The sequence below is a fragment of the Oratosquilla oratoria genome, chromosome 37 (genome assembly GCF_046742065.1).
Source record: "Oratosquilla oratoria isolate Oo_2021 chromosome 37, ASM4674206v1, whole genome shotgun sequence".
Classification (NCBI taxonomy): Eukaryota; Metazoa; Arthropoda; class Malacostraca; order Stomatopoda; family Squillidae; genus Oratosquilla; species Oratosquilla oratoria.
In genome coordinates, this window is record NC_134813.1 from 33,021,906 (window position 1) to 33,042,918 (window position 21,013).

The 21,013-nt window shown below is 41.9% G+C and overlaps 1 protein-coding gene across 6 annotated transcripts in view; it reads left to right on the forward strand.

The window, feature by feature from the left end:
- Positions 1-21,013, forward strand: part of ash1 (histone-lysine N-methyltransferase ash1) — a 103,795-nt gene that overhangs the window by 76,878 nt on the left and 5,904 nt on the right. For 4 of the 6 annotated variants that reach the window (XM_076175447.1, XM_076175451.1, XM_076175449.1 and 1 more), the window contains 8 exons: positions 1,332-4,685; positions 4,894-5,060; positions 5,350-5,579; positions 6,027-7,451; positions 11,109-11,369; positions 14,882-15,020; positions 15,280-15,619; positions 16,865-17,305. In XM_076175447.1, coding sequence (XP_076031562.1) covers positions 1,332-4,685; positions 4,894-5,060; positions 5,350-5,579; positions 6,027-7,451; positions 11,109-11,369; positions 14,882-15,020; positions 15,280-15,619; positions 16,865-17,305 — 6,357 coding nt within the window. Of the gene's footprint in view, positions 1-1,331; positions 4,686-4,893; positions 5,061-5,349; positions 5,580-6,026; positions 7,452-11,108; positions 11,370-14,881; positions 15,021-15,279; positions 15,620-16,864; positions 17,306-19,174; positions 19,419-21,013 lie in introns of those variants that run through there. The other 2 variants (XM_076175450.1, XM_076175452.1) reach the window with 2 other exon arrangements.

A 21,013-nucleotide genomic window follows, 5' to 3' on the forward strand; every position in this document is an offset into this window, starting at 1 on the left:
ATTCATATTCAGTTTAGATTAATTTAAACACAAATGTTTTTAGACAGTAGCAGAAGTAACTGCACTGCACTTTAGTAAACAGTTTGCCTATACATACGTCACACATTGTTGAGGCTAATGAATAGGGTCAGTAAGAATATTACCCATGTACTCCCAGTGTATCATAAGACCTATTAAAAGGGATAGTGAATGTGGAAAGCTAGCAGTCTCATCTACTGAAAGGAAAATTAAAAAACAAAACAAAAAAAAGTTAATGATTGAGAAGGTACCAAATGTTGCCTAGCCAATTGCCAAGGATCCTTATTCCTGAAAATTGCCTGTATGAATATGCATGGATTGAGGATGTAAGAAGAAAGATGGTGCAAATGATGGAATGTAGGTGAACATCCTAGCAATGATTGAAATGAAAGTAAAGGTGAGGGTAAGTAGGAGGCGTAGGGAATCAAAGGTTAAGTCAGTGACAGTGAAAGATGTTGTAATGTCAAGTAGGGATGTGTGGGAGTGAGCCTATGAACTTAACAAGGTAAGACCATGGAGAATCTCTCTTATACACACATGAATCATGAAAGGAATGGAAATCCTTGATAGGAATGATTTACTAAAAAGTGACAATGGAAAAACAAGAGGACACAAAAAGAAACTCAAAAAGGATAACTATAGAAGAGACCTGAAAAAAATAGCTTTTCACACAGAGTGCTGGATATCTGGAATAATCTAGATAAAGAAACAGTGTGTGCAAACACTATTCAAGATTTTAAGAGAAAACTTGATGCTGAAAGACACAAAGACAGGTCACCACGAGCATAGCTCATACTGAATTTGAGGCTAGGTATAATAAATTGGAGAGTAGGAGAAAGGACTCAACAAGCATTGGTCTTTTCCTGTATGTTACAGTTAGGTAACTACACACAGAAAGAGAGAGAGAGACTTCCCACATTAGAGGAGTGAAGAGAGGTGATATGATGATATTTAGATCAGAAAAAAAAAATGGATAAGAGAGGATCTGCTGGTATGGGATGAAAGATCAACAAAAGTTCATAGTTAAAAATTTTAAAAACATGACTGCTTAAAAGATCATAGGAAGAACAACTTTCCATATAAATGCATAGATTTGTGGAATAAGCTGAGTAAAGGTATAAACCAGGCCAATAGCATAAATGAATTTAAGGCAAAGTTCCTTAAGTGGAGATATGGAGATGGGACCCCATAAGTACAGCTCCAACTCTATATATAACTAGGTACAACTAAGTAAATACACATTCACACATGCATGCACACCATATACCACATGTATCCATATTAATGTTTGAAATCCTTTGTTTCCCCCACAGGGCCGAGAAAGATCAGAGGCCAATGAACAGCGTTTGCCACTGAAGAAGCGTCATCGCCATATCTCTACTGCTGTGCCAACACATGACCTCCCCAAGGTCGAGAGCATAAAGAATGAAGTCCACATGCCAAAAATTCATGAAAAAGTCAGTGACAAAACTATAGGAGTAGAAAAGGTGAATGACAAGACTAGTGTCATGGACAAAGAGAAATTAGATAAATTGAATGGAGGAAGGGCCAGCGGATTGGAGAGCTGCAAGAGCCTGAAGATGGAAGCCAGGGCAATGAGGCAAGTAGAGGAGAGGAAGGACCCACATGAGGTAGCCATGAGGAAAATAGAGGAGAGTGTCTTGGGGAAGAATGATGACAACTGCAAAAGTGTTGTGCCAGGAATGCCAAAGGGCTCAAACCTTGGTTCTTTGTCAGCAAATAAAGAGATGAGCAAGCAGGGAACACCACAGGACCTCACAGCAAAAACCAAAGAACAAATGATGAGGAACGATTCTCCCCCTCCCCCTCAGTTGCAACAGCCACTGCAATCGCAATTGCAACAGCTTTTACCTCAGCTGCATCAGCTGCCTCCAGCATTATCATCATCTTTGGCCTTACCACCTCCACCCCCGCCACCTCCGCCACCACCTCCCCCACCACCGCCACCTCCACCACCACCGCCACCATCACCTTCACCACCTCCACCCCCACCACCATCTTTACCGCCTCCGCCTCCTCTACCCCCACCTTTACCCCCGCCACCGCCACCACCTCCACCTCCTCCTCCTTCCTTACCCCCTCCACCACCGCCACCACCACCACCATCATCACCACCTCCACCACCACCTCCTCCACCACCACCTCCACCACCCCCTCCTCCACCACCTCCACCACCACCACCTCCTCCTTCTTCGCCTCCACCACCTCCACCCCCTCCACTTCCTCCTCCTCCACCTCCGCCTCCCCCTCCTCCTTCTCTGCCACCGCCTCCACCACCACCTGTGTGTTCAAGTAATGTTCCTCCAGTGTTGACCCCAGATGCTCACATCTCCTTGGCAGCAACACCCAAAAAGAGACATCGACTGGAGGCTGATAGAGCTGCATGTGGCCTAAGCCTGGTGGCAACACGGGCCAGTGTAAGCACAAGCAGAACTAAGGTGGAGAAGGAAAGCAAGTTTGAGAAAGAGGGTAAAACTGAGAAAGTGGCAAATACTGAATTATGCTGCGAGGCTGAAGAAGGTAAAATAAACAAAGAAGGTAAAGTTGAAGAAGGCAAAGTTGAGAAGCCAAGCAGAATTGAAAAAGAAAGCAAAAGTGACAAAGTTGTTAAAGAGAGCAAGACTGAGAAGGAAGGTAAGGCTGACAAGGAGGTTAAGGCTGATAAAGAGACCAAGGCCGACAAGGAGAGCAGGGTTGAGAAAGAAGGAAGAACAGAAAAGTATGGTAAAGTTGAAAGAGAAAGTAAGGCTGCGAAAGAGGTCAGGGTTGAGAAAGAGGGCAAGGCTGAGAAGAAAGGCAAGGTAGAGGAAGAAAATAAAGCTGAGAAAGAAGGCAAGGCAGAGAGGGAGGGCAAGCCAGAAAAGGAGAATAAGGCTGAGGAAAGCAAGGCTGACAAAGAGGAAAAGACTAAGAAAGAGAACAAGAGTGGGAAAGAATGCAGGTCAGAAAAGGACAACAAAGTAGAGAGCAAGAATAGTAAAGATGGCATGGCTGAAAGAAATACCAGAGCTGATAAGGAGAGAAGAACAGACAAGGATGAGAGAGGAGATAGGTGTGGCAATGTGGAGAAAGATAGCAGAGGTGATAAGGACGGTAAAATGAATAAATATGGCAAAGCAGAGAAAGATTGCAAAGGAGAGGAGAGCAAAACAGATAAGGATAATAAGAATGATAAGAAAAGTAAAGAAGTTCAAAAGGATAAAGTCACCAGGGATAGCAAAAGTAGCACACCTGAGAAAATAGATAGAAATAAGAAAGTTGAAAACGAGAACAACATGGAGAAGAAAAACAAATGTGAAGATAAGATTGCAATGCAGGACAAAGTTGAGGACAAAATTGAGAAGCAAGGTCACATTGGAGAAGGAAGTTGTGAGAAACAAGATGATAAGGATAAATGTGATGAACAGGTAAATTCTGAGAAACAAGATGGACATGATGAGCAGGAAGGTAAAATTGAGAAGCTGAAAGAACAGGAGAAGGTTTGTGGAATTGAGAAAACCAACAATGTCGAAGACAGCAGAACAGAGAAGGAACCAGCAAGCGAAGACATAGAGACAGTGGTTAAAAGTACAGAAAAACATTCACCTAAACAAATTGGAAAAGAAGGAGTGGAAGGAATTGAGTCTAATCCAAACAGGGATGAGACTCAGACAGGATTGAAACCAACACTTGTTTCATTTGAAGAACCAAATGAAGAGGATGACAGATCTCGACCTCTCACCAAACAATCTGCTGTTGAGTCAGACTCTCACACAGAAGAAGATCATCGTTCGGACAGTAAGTCACCTTCCAGGCCACCTCCTGTAGGAGGAACTCACTCAGACAGTGACATTCCTAGCGAGCATGAACCATTATACGAGTCAGACCAGAGTGGTTTTATGTCTGATAAGGAATGTCCTGTAGAGGTAATAATTCCCAAGACCCAACAAAGAAAACGTAAGAAGAAAGTAAGGCAATTGAGATCACCTGCTCCGAGGGTCGCTGACAAACCCACCCCTGCCGAGGAAATGGCTGATGAGCCCCCTCCAATTAAGAAAAAGAAAGTTAAAAGGAGAAAGACAAACCGAACTGGTTTTCCAACTGTTCGTAAGAAAAAACCCAAACCAAAGTCTTCTGAGGAAAACAGCACAGCTACTAGTGGCAATACCTTCTCAAATGGCAAAGGCTTTCATAGCAAGGAACAAGTTCAGGAAGAAGGTGATAATGGTGTTGGGTTGGAAAAATCTGAACAAGAAGACAAAAACATTAATGAAGAAAAGCATGATGAAGGAGAAGGAATCGAGAACCAAGTTAAACCTGTTGGCAGACCAAGAGGAAGACCAAAAAAGACTCCAGCAAAGATCACAAATGTTCAGTCACAACCAGAATCAAATAAAAATGGCAAAGTACTTCGGGATTCTCTAAGAGAGAGGCGATCAGCTAGCGCTGAAAATCAGAACAAACAGCAAGAACAGCAGTATGAACAAGATCAGCAGCTACATGAGACACAGGACCTTCAGAAGCAGGAAAATATAGAAAAGGTTGTTGAAAGAGTGGCATGTGGGATTGGTGGTCGTGTAACCAGGAGGAAAAGGGACCTGAGTGAGGAAAGTGTGAAAAACATTTTGATGGAGGGAAAGCGAATCAAGAGACAGCAAGAAGAGGAGGTAAGTGGTGCTAAGAACTATATTGTCTTATGTTCAGTTTCATTGTTGCGCAGAAATTATAGTAACTTCATGAAGTCTGTGATATTTGCATCTTATGTTCTTAACAAGATGGAATGCAGAAAAAAATCAAATATTTGTACAAATAAATATACAAATTAGTTAATTGGTAGACACTACAGCATGTTGATTATATGTTGGCTCTTTTAAGATTGAAGACAGTGATATCAACATACTTTCATCGGAGTCCATGCCAAGTAGTGAACCACCATCTGGAGATGAGAGCAGTAGAACCCAGATGGGTACCAAAAAACTACCCAGGTGGAGAAAGAAATATCTTGTGGCAGGACTTTTCTCCGACTATTTCAAAGAAGATGAGTAAGTATTTGGAGTGTAAATTATTTGAAATACTCTTGTGCATTTTGTGTCCCATTTAGTGTACCCAGATATTGCATGAAGTATGTATTTTACTTTAAGATAGAAATAGATAAGATCAGTTCTTAGCTATACAGAACTGTATTCTCTCTCTTTCTCTCTCTCTCTCTCTCACTCTCAGGAGTCAAGGCATGCTTTGATTCAGTCACCCCTCTTATGTGGGGGAAAAATACTATTAGTGTTACATGGTATATGTAGATTTATAACATACTTTTTATTTCACTCTTTCCAGGCCCAGGAGAAAGAATGGGGAAATTTCAGCACAACCAAAGAACAAACTAACTTATGACCCGGAAGAACATACACACGGTCTCCTCCCTCCACCTTGTTACTGTAGGAAATGGTTGAGAGAAAGACAAGTTGACTTCACTCTTCCATATGACCTGTGGTGGTTACACGAACATAACATGCTGCCTGGCAGGGATGTGGTGCCATCGTGGAACTACAAAAAAGTGAAATCAAGTAAGTGTATATAGAGTTAGTTTTAGTGATGTCAGCTTTTCTCAGCTTAGGAATGGGGTTATATTAGGTGTTGAGCATAGGAACCTCAATGAAAAAATAAACTCTCTCTCTCTCTCTCTCTCTCTCTCTCTCTCTCTCTCTCTCTCTCTCTCTCTCTCTCTCTCTCCAAATAATCTTCTCTGTTTATAACCTGAGAACTTTGATATTTATCATATAGTCTCTTCAGAGAGCATGAACCAGAGAGTACATGAGGAAATAAGATAATACAAGACTGAATATTTTTATCTGTTAAAACATCAGCAGGGTATAGAAATATTGTGATTGTTATTTTATTTCTTCATGGATTTTGTGCAAATTTGTCATTCACATTTCCAGTGTTGTATGCATACATATATGTGTGTATAATTGGCATTCATTAATATATTCTTTTTCTGTTTTAATTTTCAGATGTCTATTATGATGTAAAGCCAAACCATGACTTTGAAATCCAAGCCTGTAATTGCAGACGGCCAAGGGAAAGGGAAACAGGATGTGGTGAAGAGTGTATTAACCGGATGATGTTTATAGAGTGCTCCCCTCAGTCATGCCCTATCCCAGACTGGTGTAGTAATCAGCGCATTCAGCGTCATGAAGCCTTAACGTGTCTTCAGCGTTTTATGACACCAAACAAAGGGTGGGGCATTAAGGCAACAATGGACATTAGACAAGGAGCTTTCATTATGGAGTATGTTGGAGAGGTGGTGAGCGAGAAGGAGTTTAAACATCGTATGCAAACCAAATATGCAAATGACACACATCATTATTGCCTCAATCTGGATCGAGGTATGGTCATTGACGGTCATCGAATGGGTGGTGACTGCAGGTTTGTTAACCACTCATGTGACCCCAACTGCGAAATGCAGAAGTGGTATGTTAATGGACAATATCGTATGGCTCTTTTTGCCCTTAAAGATATCTATATTGGCACGGAGCTGACATACGATTACAATTTTTCGCTGTTCAATCCAACGGAGGGGCAGTCGTGTAAATGTGGAGCAGAAAAGTGCAGAGGAGTTATAGGAGGAAAATCGCAGCGGTTGAATGGAACGCAGCTGGTACAAGAGGAGAAGAGAAGAGCACCTGGAAGGTTGAAAAAAGAATTTGGGAGAAAGAGGAAAAGAGGAGGGCAAGAAATGGAAGGTGGATACATTCCTCGTCAGCAGTGTGCCCACATGAAGCCCCTATCACATCAGCAGCGTGTTTTTATTTTGGCTAGACGTTGCTTCCTGCTTAGGAACCTCGAAAAGGTCCGAAGAATGAGAGATAGACTGGCTAGAGGACCTGAGAAGAAGGCAGAAGAGGTGTCAGAATCACAAGAGGAACCAAGTAACAGAGTGGAGCGCTTCCTGACACATTTCACGGCTCTTAATACTGCGAGATCTGTCAAAACACGACGGCTTGCTCAGGCGGAGGATGACCCAGAAATGACCAAGGTAGCCAAACTAGCACAAATATTCAAGGATATCTATGACAAGCTTGTAGCATCTAGAGACGAGAAGGACAAGCCCTTGGCCACACCTTTCATGACTTTACCGTCCAAAAAGAAGTACCCTAATTACTACACAAGGATAGGAGAACCCATTGACCTAGCTATGGTAGAGAAGAATATTCTGACGGGCCATTACACTGAAGCAGAGACATTTGACAGAGATGTCATGCGGCTCTTTGCTAACAATTTAAGGTTCTTTGGCCGAAACACAGAGACAGGGCAAATGGCAGTCGGACTTCGTAGAGTGTACAGTGAATGTAAATTACAGTTCAAACCCCTGCTAGAAGAAGTTCTTGGAGAAGAAGGACTGCCTCTTGCCTTTGCTAATTCCAGCCCAAATGAAGGTATGTATATACAGTACATTGGTATTTTTAATCATAAATGGGATGCTATAGTGCAATGATCCCCAAATTTTTCACTTGTTACCCAGTTTAAGATGGCACAGCAAACCTGTTAATCCCATTCACAAAAGTGGGTCAGTATTCATAATCATTGCATAGGTTGAAACCCTAGATATTTTAGTTTTTAAATTGTCTTTTTAGTTATATACATATGTATTTTATACATTGTAGCATATTCTATACAATATTCTGTCACAAGGTGTTATAATGTAGTCTTGATTCCCTAAATTCCTCCATTCTTTCTGTCTATCTCTCCCTCTCCCCCCACCAATTAATTGCACATGACACTTTACCTGTGGTTGTGTCAGAAGAGGGACAGAGGCAACTAGTAACAGAATTTGGGAGGGTATATGTGGGCAAATGTAAGGTCATGAGATGTACAAGGATAGAGGTGAGTTTTGAAAGAGAGATGCTGGAGGAAGTGAATAGTTTGAAGTATTTAGTATCGCTAATTGAAGGAATGAGGTAAATTATGGAGTTAGGAAAGCAAATAAATGTGTGGATGGAAGTGTATTGAGGAATAGGTATATGGGGATAAATACAAAGAGAAAACTGTACAAAGGGATGGTTTTCTCCATGCCACCTTGTAGGGTATATTCTTGGAATTTAAGGGGAGCAGAAAAAAAAGAGAGCATAAATGTGTATGAGATCAAGTTTTTAAGAAGTATAGTGGGGTTACAAGGATAGATAGAGTGAGAAATGAGGTGAAACGGAGAGCTGGGATAGTTTAGGTATATGAAAAATGAGTTAAGAAAGACTTCGAAAGAGTACGGAAAGCAGAGGTGGATGAAGTGAAGTTGAGAGGAAGGCCTAGAATGGGATGGATAGATGGGGTAAAATTGGCCCATGGATACTAGGGGAGTATCTGTTGAGCAGAGGAAAGAGAAAGTAGGAGATAGGTGTTAGTGGAGTGTTCGTAAATAGATGACATGTGGCCTGAAGGGATTTCATCTAGTCTGCTCTATATCTTGCATAGATGAGGAAGATAGTTGCCATGTAATGAAACAGTGGGGGTAAACTATCTTTTGCTGTCAGCCCCTGCTATTGAGGTGCTTTGCCCTCCAGCATTGTTTCTGACCCAGGCAGTGGGTAGGGGACAGATGACTCTTCATCCACAAGGAGCTAAATTAGAAGGGACAGTAAATAGATGTGGGATTGATGAGAGGGGTCACCACCATTATAAGAAGAAAGGGCCTATATTTATGTTTTTTCCACCCTGTGTCACCCCTCCCAAATTGCCTTATTATCTTCAGTTTAGGAACCATTGTTTATGTTTATTCCTTTCTATTATGGTGTAGGTGGTATATATGAAATAGTGTGTGTAGAGATGGTGCAATGACATTGCACTTTTGTTTATATGATTGCATTGGCCACCTCCTGTATGTATTAATACCATGACTATCACTTGTGGAGTGTGTTGCATGCATATCAAAAGCTTTTTATATCTAATAAGGGGTTTAATTGAATCAAAGTACAAACACACACACTTCATTAACATGAAAACCCCATATAACACCCGTCCTATCACAGCACCTCATGGATGAAGAGTCATCCCTGTGTCTAACCTTACTGCTTGAGTCAGAGGCAGTGCAGTAAGACACAACATTTCCACAGCAGGGCCCAACAGTCAAAGCTGACTTACCCCCTTTACTCCCATTACATCATGATCCCCTTTTCACCCTATCCAAATGATATATGCAGCAGACAAGAAGAATGTCCTGTTGGGCCTCATCATCCTGTCATTAATTCACAGTCTACCTCCATTCACTCCAGTCTTATGCACTCTCTTCCTTGTTTTATAGATATTCCTCATGCATCTAAACCTCCACCCCTCCCCATTCATTCACCTCATTCTTGGTCACCCTCTCAAGTTCACTCCATCCGCTTTCACTTTCTATACACACTTTTGCTAATCTACCCTCATTCTTTCTATATGCTCAAACTACCTTCTCTCCCTCTCTCCCCCCCCATCCTATGTCTTATCTCCACATTTCTCATTTTATCCAGTCTTGTAACTTCTACCATACTTATCAAACACTTCAGTTCAAATACATTTAGGGAGTATTGGCTACTTCCTATCTGCCTTTTATTAATTGCTTGTCTGCCTCTTTACAGTACCATGGGTGCAATCACTCCTTATATTCCTCCCTAGATACCTATTTCTCATAAAAAAATTCATTCCACTTAGACATTTACTTCTATTATTCATTAATTTATGTCCAAATCCTTTCCTATGCCCACTGCCATATGTGACCACAAATACTAATTTTCCATTTCATCCAGGCTCTCACACTTTAAATTGACATTCAGCCTGTCACCATCATCATATTTTTTTATATGTCATCATTTTACTTTTGGCCACATTTACTCTTAACATTCTCTACACACATGCCCTTTCAAAGTCAGTCACCAATTGCTTCAGTCTCCTTGGAATCAGCCATAATTGCAGTGTCATTCATAAGCTTCCCCCCACAAACACTCACTTATCAACTCCAAACTTCTGCCTAGCAATCTCACATTTACCTCCTTTACTTTCCTATCCATATATATATATTGAATGACCATGGTGATACCACACAACCCCAATGTAGCTCTACGTTCACCTCACATCACTCAATCTTTCCATTCCTAACCCTAACATATGTCCAATTGCTCATGTGAAAATTGGACAACCTTCATCAGCCTTCACCCAATCCTATACATCTGCAGCACATTCCAGAATGCATTTGTCAACCCTGTTGTACAAAATGTACACCTTTTCCTGGTACATGAAGGACCAACAAAAAAAAATGACTTCTTGCCAAAATCTTGTACTGTATATCTACTGTACAGTGAGTCCTCCTGATACGGTAATTCTTTATCCGGTAAATTCACAGTTACGGTATTTGGTAATTACTACCCTCGATTCTATTTACGGTAAGAAAAATTCACAGATACAGTATCTGCTCATGTTTTGGAGGTAAGATTAGATATTTTGAAGAGGAAAGAGCAGGGAGAAGGTACGTCTGCCATAAGTCGAAACTTGGGTTTGGTATACGGTAATTTCAATTTGCGGTAAGGTTTTCAGGAACGCATATGTACCGTATAACAAGGACTCACTATACTACAAACACTTGCTCAACACACCCAGCTCCTCTCTAAAACCCACACTGCTCTTCTCTAGCTACAGTTTCCTTCTTCAACCTCTCAATTAACACATGTCAATACACCTTGCTGACCAATTTTAACAAACTGATTTGAGAAAAAAATAAACCTACTATATTCATTTGATTGCCTTATGTGATGGTAATGTTTATCAGTAACATGCACAGATATTGCAAGGGGCAGGTGCTTTGGGCTGGAAATTGGGCACTTCGCTCTTTTGTATTATTCGTATTTGGCAACTATCCGGTTTGGTGCAACACCATTTTCCACATTATAATTTCTGAATGGGAAGAAAATGGAAAAAGCCTGTGAGAAATCATTTTTCATTCATTTTTATATATTTTTGTGAAGGGCACTTTTGGGGCACAGGGCAAAGGGGCAGGTGCTCGGGTACCCCCCCCCCCCCTCTGTACGGGCCTGATGTTTATTATATTGATGTTGTTTACATCTTTACAGAATTTGAAGACGAAGACGTTATCCGATGTGTATGTAATATGCACCGTGATGAGGGGATGATGATTCAGTGTGAACGTTGTCTCGTATGGCAGCATTGTGACTGCATGGGTGTAACTGACTCACCAGATCACTATTTGTGTGAAGAATGTTTTCCAAGACTCATTTCCCCTGAGGTTCCCATGAACCCACAACCTCCAGATGCACCACGAGAGCACAAGTACTTCATAACCTTGCTGAGGGATAACCTGCAGATTAAGCAAGGTAATGCAGCCAGATAGTTTGTCAAGCTGATAGCCAGTTTTTTATGTATTTATTTATTTATTTATTTATTTATTTTTTTTTTTTTTTTAAGCCTTCATTACCTATTCACCCTATATATTTACCACTATTTTCTTTGTTAATACCAATATTTGTATAGCTCAATATATATATGTATGTGTGTATATTTTTTCTTCTCTTCCCCTTATTCACTTATGATACTACTTCAGTTTTACACTGACTGCAATATTCATGTTTGATTTTATATACATATACCAAAGGTTTTTTTCCTCTTACAAGGGAGGTAGCCAAAAAGAAAGACATAAAAACCATTCCCACCCATTCCATCCCTAATACACTCCACTACCCTCCACCCTCTACCCTCCCTCTTATCTTGGCACCTCCTGGATGACGGGTCATCCCTGCATCTTGTCCACTGCCCTGGGTCAGAGGCAGTGATGTGACACAGTACATCCACAGCAAGGCCGCTTCATTAAATCGACGACCCCCTCCCCTCTCCGTCCCCTCATGCAGAAAAGGAGAAGACGGGGAGAAATCCCTTCGGGCTGCGTCAAATTTTTCTCTCACGTACTACCTCACCCCCCATCCCCCCACCTATTCCACCTCATGCATCACAACATCATCCATATACAACCATTCTCCATTCACCCCTGTCTTCTGTCCTCTCCCGTCCTTCCTCAACAGACATTCCCCTCTTCCCCAAAGCCCCTTTCACCCCATCCATCCATCTCATCCTAAGTCGCCCCCTCATGTTCACTCCCTCCACATCTGCCTTCCATACCTCTTTTACTAGTCTTTCTTCACTCATTCTTTCCATGTGTCCAAACCATCCCAATACTCTTTCATCAACCCTATCTCCCAACTCCCTTACCACCCCTGTTCTCCTCCTCACCTCCTCATTTCTTACTCTATCCAGCCTAGTAACCCCCATCATACTTCTCAGACACCTCATCTCAAACACATTCAAACTCCTCTCTTCCTCTCTTTATGTTCCATGTTTCTGCCCCATACAGTGCTGTTGGCACAATCACTCCTTCATACTCTTAGCCATCCATTCCCAAATGTCTATTCCTCATTACACTTTTTATCCACCAAAGCATTTACTCGCTTCTCTCAATCTACATTCTACCTTCACCTCCACTCCACCTTTTCCTGCCACATTCACACCCAAGTATCTAAAACTATCTACTTCCTCCAGTTGCTCTTTCTTAATGCTCACTTCCAGTCTACTGCCACTTTCACCCCTTGTACATCTCATCACCTTACTTTTACCCACATTTATCTTCAACTTTCTTCTTTCACACACTCTCCCAAACTCTGTCACCAACTTCCTCAATTCCTCCTCTGATCCTGCTACAAGCCCAGTGTCATCCGCAAACAACAACTGGCTCACCTCCCACTTTTCTCCATTTTCTTTAAACATCTCCAGTCCCTGACCCACCACCCTTGCATTTACCTCTCGCACCACTCCATCCATGTGTAAGTTAAACAGCCAGGGCGACATAACACATCCCTGACGAAGTCCCACCTTTACCTCGAACCACTCACTCTCTCCAGTTCCAATCCTGACACATGCTCTACTACTCTCATAAAAACTCTTGACAGCTCCTAGAAACTTTCCTCCTATCTCGTATATCTGCATAACCTCCCACAGTGCCTTCCTGTCTACCCTGTCATAAGCCTTTTCCAGATCCATAAAAGCCTGAAAAACATCCTTACCTTTTCCTATAGCTTTCTCACATATCTGTCTTACCACAAAAATCTGATCTATGCAACCTCTACCTGTCCTAAATCCACACTGTTCCTCGGCAATTACTTCCTCTGTTCCTCTCCTAATCCTCTCAATCAAGATCCTCCCATAAGCCTTCCCAACTACACTTAACAAGCTAATCCCTCTGAAACTACTACACTCACACTTGTCCCCTTTTCCTTTGTAAAGTGGAACTATACAGGCACTCCTCCAGTCCTCCGGTACTCTACCCTCCAGTAAACATTAAATAACCTCACCAGCCAGTCCACCATCACCGTACCTCCTTTTTTTAAACATTCTGTATGGCATCCATCCAGACCAGGTGCCTTACCTGCTCTCATCTGAACTGCATTCACTTCATCCTTCCTTATTTCTCCTCCATTTTCCTCACTCATCACAGTCATTTTCTTAGCAGTTCCCACTGCAGCTATCTTTCCCTCCCTATCCTCCTTCACATTTAGCAACTCCCTAAAATACTCTGCCCATCTTCCTCTTACTGCCTTCTCTTCCATTATCATCTCTCCATCTGCACCTTTTACCTTTTTTTCTCTACTTGATTCGCCTCCTCTTCCTCTCTTAATTTCTTTCCAAAACATCTTTTTATTACTTTCAAATTTTTCTGTCATACTCCTACCCCATTTCACATTTGCTCTCCTCTTTGCCTCCTTTACCTTGTGCTTTACTTCTCTTCTCTTTTCTTTGTACCTCTCATATGACTCCCTCGTCCTATGTTGTAACCAATCTGTGAAAGCTCGCTTCTCTTCTACAACCTTCTTTGTTTCCTCATCCCACCATTCACTACCCTTCCTTCTATTTCCTTCCATCCTTTTTGTTCCATACACCATCTTTGCACACTTTGTGACTCCCTCCTTGAACCATCCCCATTCCTTCTCCACTCCTAGCTCTGCTCTATCCTTCACTCCCTCCCACTCCTCTCTCAGCTTCTTCTTGTACTCCTTCTCCTTTTCATTTAAAGGGTTCACTCTAAGCACCTCCCTCCCTTTTGTCCTTTTCCTCTTTCTCCATCTATCATCCACTCTCAACTTACCTTCCATCAAAAAATGATCTGATATTCCCCCACTCTCCCCCCATAGCACATGTACATCCTTAACTCTTCCTATTATACTCCTTATCTACCACTACATAGTCTATTAATGCTCTATCTACCACCCTTCCATTCACCACCCTCTCCCATGTGTACTTATGCTTGACTTTCTTCCGAAACACTGTATTTGCAATCATCAACTCTCTTACTAGATACATCTCAACCATCAACTCTCCACAACGATTCTTAGCTGGAACTCCACATTTCCCAACCACTCCGTCAATTGGTTCATTTCCTACCCTAGCAATAAGGTCTCCCAATACTACTACATTGACATTCGTCCCTAATCCCTCTATGCACTCATTTAAATCTATCCAAAAAGCCTCCCTTTCTTCTACACTCTTCTCACTACCAGGCCCATATGCACTTACAAAAACCCACATCTCCTTTCCCAGTTTCACCTTCATCCACATTAGCCTTGAAGAAGCCTCCTTCCACTCCACTACACATTTACCTACCTGATTTTATTTATTTTTGTTTTATTTTTATTAATTTATTATTTATTATATATATTTTTTTCCACTCCATGTACTGTTCAAATCATACCATTATTGTTCTTAGATTTTGTTTAAACACTGTGTGATGTTGATTGAACACATGAACAGTATATACTTATATATTCTTTTTTAATGATTACAGGAGACAGCGTCTATATATTACGTGACCGCCCTGCACAGAGAACAGGAGAGAGAAGGCAGCCAGCATACAAACTTGTCAAAGACGTTAAAACCCATGACTTACTAATTTTTAAGATAGAGAATTTATGGATTGATGAAAAGTAAGTTGCTGAATAAGCTACGTTTCGTTTTGTTTGAGGATATTTAGTTTAGAAAAGTGAACAATATTTAGGGTTGAGGAATGAGCTTCAAAAGTTCATTATTTGTCATGATAAGGTTAGGATGCAAAGGGGGCTAAGCCTCTCCCATGCCTGGCCACTTTGCTTTGAAGGAGATTCCAGATAACTCGGGAAAAATGTGGAGTAGGGGTTAGGGGGTGTTTTAAGATTATATTTATTATCAATTAATGTTTGCCCACAGGGGGGACAAATTTGCCTTTGGACACCACTATCTACGTCCACATGAAACGTTCCATGAATCGTGGCGCAAATTCTATCCAAATGAAGTTATCCGCTCTCCACTGTGTGAAATCCTTCCTTTGGATATGGTAGTAAACCATTGCTGGGTGCTTGATCTCAATACATACTGCCGGGGACGCCCTATTGGCTCCATGGAGGATCACGTTTATGTTTGCGAGTTCCGAGTGGACAAGGGTGCACGTGTTTTCTCCAAGATAAGTAAACCCAAGTACCCAATCTGCACTAAACCCTATGCCTTCATCACTTTCACCGAAAAACTAAGACCACAAAGAACATACACGGTAAGTAGCAGTATTTTGTGACAAGATATAGGTGTGAACATAAGCTTTGCTAATGCTGTTATTATGGATGGGTGTTATTGAAAGAATGAGTGATGAGTGGGTGCATGCCTTGGCTGGTTACCTCACATGTAAGGAGAAAAAGCATTTTGGTGCATATATGTATGTTAATTGAAAGAATTAGGAACATGATATAGGGAGTAATTGGGGAGGAACAGTGGGCTTAGGAAAAATGGTTGCATGGATCAAATTTTCATAGTAAAGCAGATTTGTGAGAAGGATTTAGTGAAAGGTAAGGATGTATGGGGTTTTATGGATTGGGAGAGGACATATGACAGGTTTGATAGGAATGCCTTGTGGCATGTGTTGCAGATGTATGGAATAAGAGGAAGCCAGTTGAATGAAGTCAAAAGTATTTACATGAGTAGTAGGGGACGGAGAGGGGGGGTCGCCGAATATATGAAGCAGCCTTGCTGTGGATGTGCTGTGTCTTGCGACACTGCTTCTGACCCAGGGCAGTGGACAGGATGCAGGGATGACCTGTCATCCAGGAGGTGCCAAGAAAAGAGGGAGGGAGGAGGATGGAGGGGAGTGGAATATATAGGAAATGGAATGGGTGGGAGTGGTTTCTATGCCTTTTTCTTTTTGGCTACCCCCCATGGAAGTGGGAAAAAGCCTTTGGTATATATATATATGTATATATAGTAGAGTTTGTGTTGATGTAGGGAAAGGTGGGACTGTCTCAGGGATGTGTAATGTCACCATGGTTGTTCACTATGTACATGGGTGGGGTGGTAGAGGAGGTAAAAGTGAAGGTGGTTGATGGGAGGTTGTAGATAGTGATAGTAGAAGGAAGTGGAAAGTAAACCAGATACTGTTTGTAGGTGACACTACTGAGGCAGCTAGTAGCAGAGTTTTGGATGGTATATGAGAAGAAGTTGAACATAAATGTGGTTAAAAGTAAGGTGATGAGATGTACAAGGGGAGGGGTGGCATTGAGTTGAAGTTAAGATTTAAAGGAAGTGAAGAACTTTAAGTGTCAAGGGTCACATTATCAGGGAATTCAGTGAGGGTGGAGGTAAATTATTGAATAAGGGAATCGAGTAAATGTCTGAGGAATGAAAACTTATGAGAAATAGGTATCTAAGGATGAATGCAAAGTGAATAAATCCTAAGTATAATTTTGTATTAATAGCAATAAGTTTCTTATTATATCTATATATATTTTTCTTTCTGTTTTTATTTCAGCCACATGAGGTGATATCGAGTGGAAGAGGTAGAGGCAGTGGCGGCGGTGGTGGTGGTGGAGGTGGAGGAGGAGGAGGAGGTGGTGGTGGCGGCAGTAGTAGTAGCAGTAGCAGCAGCAGTAGCAGCAGTAGTGCTGCAAAGGAGCAAGCAAGTTGTGCACCAGGAGAGGACCAGCGGTTGTCTTGTAGCAGTAGCAGCAGCAGCATCAGAAAGCGATCGAGGGAGCGTCAAGCTTCTTCCCAACAGACTGTGCCATCCTCTGGGAGTAGCACAGTACAGCAACAGCAGGCCCCAACACTGCAGTCCACTATTGCTGTTGCATCTGCGTCAGCCCCCATATCCAGTGCCTCACCCAGCCCGTTGGCCACTGTTGCTTGCAAAACATCAACAGGATGCACAAGACCCCTGGATGACCTGGAAGATCCTACTCCACCAGCTACAGTAAGCACTATATCTTGCCAGCACTCATGTTGGTTTATTACTATAGTTACTTCAACCGAGCTGCCTAAATTGCAGTTTTCAGTTGATTATTTGTAATGCATGTAGGAAGTTAGTCTTGTTTCTCAGAATGTTTGTAAATATATGTTCATATTAGAACAGTATTAATGGTGCTAGAGCCTTGCATCACAATTGGAACTGATGCAAGTATACTTCGTGATCAGTGGATTTACTTAATTTAAAGTACATACACCAAAAGGGACCTTCCCCCCATATCAGGGGTGGCTGAATCAAAGCATACACCCATGCAAACATTCATTCGCTCGCCCCCTCTTTGTGGATGAAGATTCATCCCTGTCTCCCACTACATTGCTTGGGTCAGAGGCTGTGCAGCAAGGCAACCCCTCCACAGGAGGGGCCAATAGCTGAAGCTGGTTCATCCCCACCACTTCATTATATGGTGACACACCCACCCTGCCTTCATTTACTTGTGAAATATAGAGAGCAGACAACCTTTTTCCGTTCACACCTATCTTTTGCCCCTCTCACTTTTTGCTTGACACATTCAGTGTTCCCTTCACTCTATTAATGCACCTCATTCTCATCTTCCCCTTGTACAATCACTTCTGCTTTCTATACTCATTCCATCCATATATACAGACCATCCCTGCATTATTGGATAAACTCAGTCTTCCAGCTATCTGCTCACTCTATCCATCCTCTTAACCATCTGGCTATTGCTGGTTACCTGAAGGTTGTGGATGTTCTGCAAGAGAGACTGGAGACAACAGTTTGATCTTAACCGTCACTTCATCTCAGTTATGCTTTGGCTCCTGTCTGTCTTCTTTAAATTCTAATTCTGTTTTACACTGTACCTAATTGTAATATACAAGAAAAGAGCTTCTCTTACAGGGACACATTTAATTTTCTTCAATACAATTTGCCTTTCATATACATGAAGACCAGAAAGGGATGCTATGATTAGAAAAATTGCTATTCAATAATCATAGGGTAGTAGGGAGGGAAAGGAGAAAAGAAAAACCTTTAAAACTTCAATTAAAAGGAAACTAGCTGAAGTAGGAGTGGATGTTTAATGGAAAGCAGAATGTATGTGTGCACAAAAATATCAATGTTCCTTCTAAGGCAGGGGTCACCAAACCTTTTTCACAGCGGACCAGATAACAGAGATTGGTGAGCGTGAGCCGCATAATAATTTTGCTCAATGCAATATAGTGAATATACAAAAAATAATAAATAACCAGCATATTTATTTATCAATAATTTGCCAACTTTTTTGGCATGTTTTAAGTGGTGGCAGGTCAGATGAACTGATTTCATGGGCTGGATCCAGCCCACAGGCCACAGTTCGGTGACTCCTGTTCTTATGGGGTGGCTGAGTCAAAGTATACATCCACACCAAAAGACCCACATACACCATTTCTACTATCTCAGCAGGGATGAAGGGTCACCTCACACTGCATGGGTCAGACAGTGCTACAAGGCACAAATCGTCTGTCATAGGGCCTGACAGCCAAACTAGCCCCCGTAGCTTCACCATAAAGTCTCTTCATCCACTCATCTCATGGTACCATGGAGCAGATGTGGGGAACATCCCTTTAGGTTACATCATCCATTTATCCATTCACAATCTCTTTCCATATACGGTATTCATTCTCTTGTATTCTCTCTTTTCTGCTGTATCCAAAACTTTCCTTGACCTTATTCATCTGTATTATTCTAGACCTCAGGCCTACTCTACCTCTGTTCTCCATACTCTTACCACTAATTGTCCTTAACTCATTGTTTGATCCTGCTGCCTTTTTTGTGCCTAACCACATATTTACTATTTCTTGTTTTATTCTACTATGGCAGAGGGACAAGAATGCTGCCATGATGTTCCTCTGCATGTAGTAAAAAGCAGCTATATGGGGCAGTGAAGGGACTGGGTGTCCCAATTTCTTTACTTTTCTCCTGCAAAGAGTCAAGGTGGAGGTAATCCAGTGTTAGCTGTCATACCCAATGACAAGGGAATTGTGCCATGTTGGTCTGTGTTTGGTCCACGCAGTGTGACTGAAAGCAGGCACCCGTCTCCAGTGATCTGAGAGGGATGGTCAGCGTAAGTGAATACTGTATTTTGGCGTGGATGATGGTTTGACTCAGCCACCCCTTGATCAAGGGGGATTACAGCCTTTGTATGTGTGTGCTTGTACCTATCCAAAGTGCCTTGATAGTGATGACCAGGTATAATGAGAGTTAGTGACATTCACAAATTGTTGCAGATTAGTGAAGGATTCTTCAGGGTTAGCGCCACATAGAGAGTGACAACCAAGGACTCTCATCAAGATTGGTTGCAAAGTAGAATTAGGGAAGGATATCAGGAGTAGATACAAAAGAGGGTGGAAGCAAAATGCTTAGTGGAGGAAGCAATGAGGAGAGCAGAACATCCACATGAGATGTTCCATGAATCGTGGCACAGATTCTATGCAAATAAGGTTAACCGCTCTCCACTGTGTGAAATCCTTCCTTTGGATATGGTAGTAAACCATAGCTTGGTGTTTGATCTCAATACATACTGCCAAGGACACCCTATTGGCTCCATGGAGGATCATGTTTATGTTTGTGAGTTCTTAGTGGACAAGGATGCATATACATGTAGTGGGGTAGGTGTCTGACAGAAGATTTTGAAAAGGATAAAATTATGTTATGGAAGGAAGTGAAATGATTGATTTTGTGAGAAGACAGATGTGTTATTATGTGAAACCAAACTGAAAGGGTCGGAGTTTGGGTAGAATGTTTGAAGTGAGAAAGGACAAGGAAGGAGTAACATTTTTGATAAGTGATGAGAAAGGTAAATGCATGGAGTGAAGTGTCAGTAAGAATAATGTGGGTGAACTTGAAATTAGGATGGCTTTTGTGAGTTACCTGGTGTGAAAAGTGGAAGAGAGGGATTGGTTTAAGTGAGTGTATTGAAAGTTTTGTTTGTATAAATGTAGATTGGGATTTCTGTTAGAGTGGGAGATAAGCCAATAGATGGAGTAGTAGGAAGGTATGGGTAGGCAGGTAAGAACTATAGCAGAGAAATGTTGGAGATGCTTTGAAAGAGGTGATGATAGAGAACTTAGGTTTAAGAAGAGAGACTAGTGTAAGTATACATGGGCAAGGGGGGTGGATGGTAGGGTGGTTAAGAGGGTTCTGGTGGATTATGTGGCAGTACCTAAAAGGAGGATTTTGAAGAGTTCTGGATTTAAATGCAATTTGGGCTTGTCAAAATAATATCTAGTGGAAGGGAAATTGAAAGAGGTCAAGTGGAGGAGGAGGAAAAGGGAGGAGGGCAGAGAAGTGCTGAATGTGAACAGAATAGATACATATATATTGTTGAAGTAGGGAGGTCACTGAAAAGCTGGCACTGTCCACGGATCAAACTAACTCCCACTTGCCGGGTAGGGTTGCTTACTGATTACACCATGGTCACCTCCATGGTCACCTCCATGCCTAGCAATTACACAAAAATCACCTCCAGTGACCACCTGCATATGTATATACCAAAAGGGTCTTTCCCCCCTTATTTGGGAGTTGGCACAGCCACCTTTCAGGTGTCCCATACCCATTCAGCACATATTTGTTGCCCCTGTGGATGGAGATTCATCCCTTTCCCCTGCCCACTGCTTGAGTCAGAAGCAATGCAGCAAGCCATGGCACCTCCACAGCAGG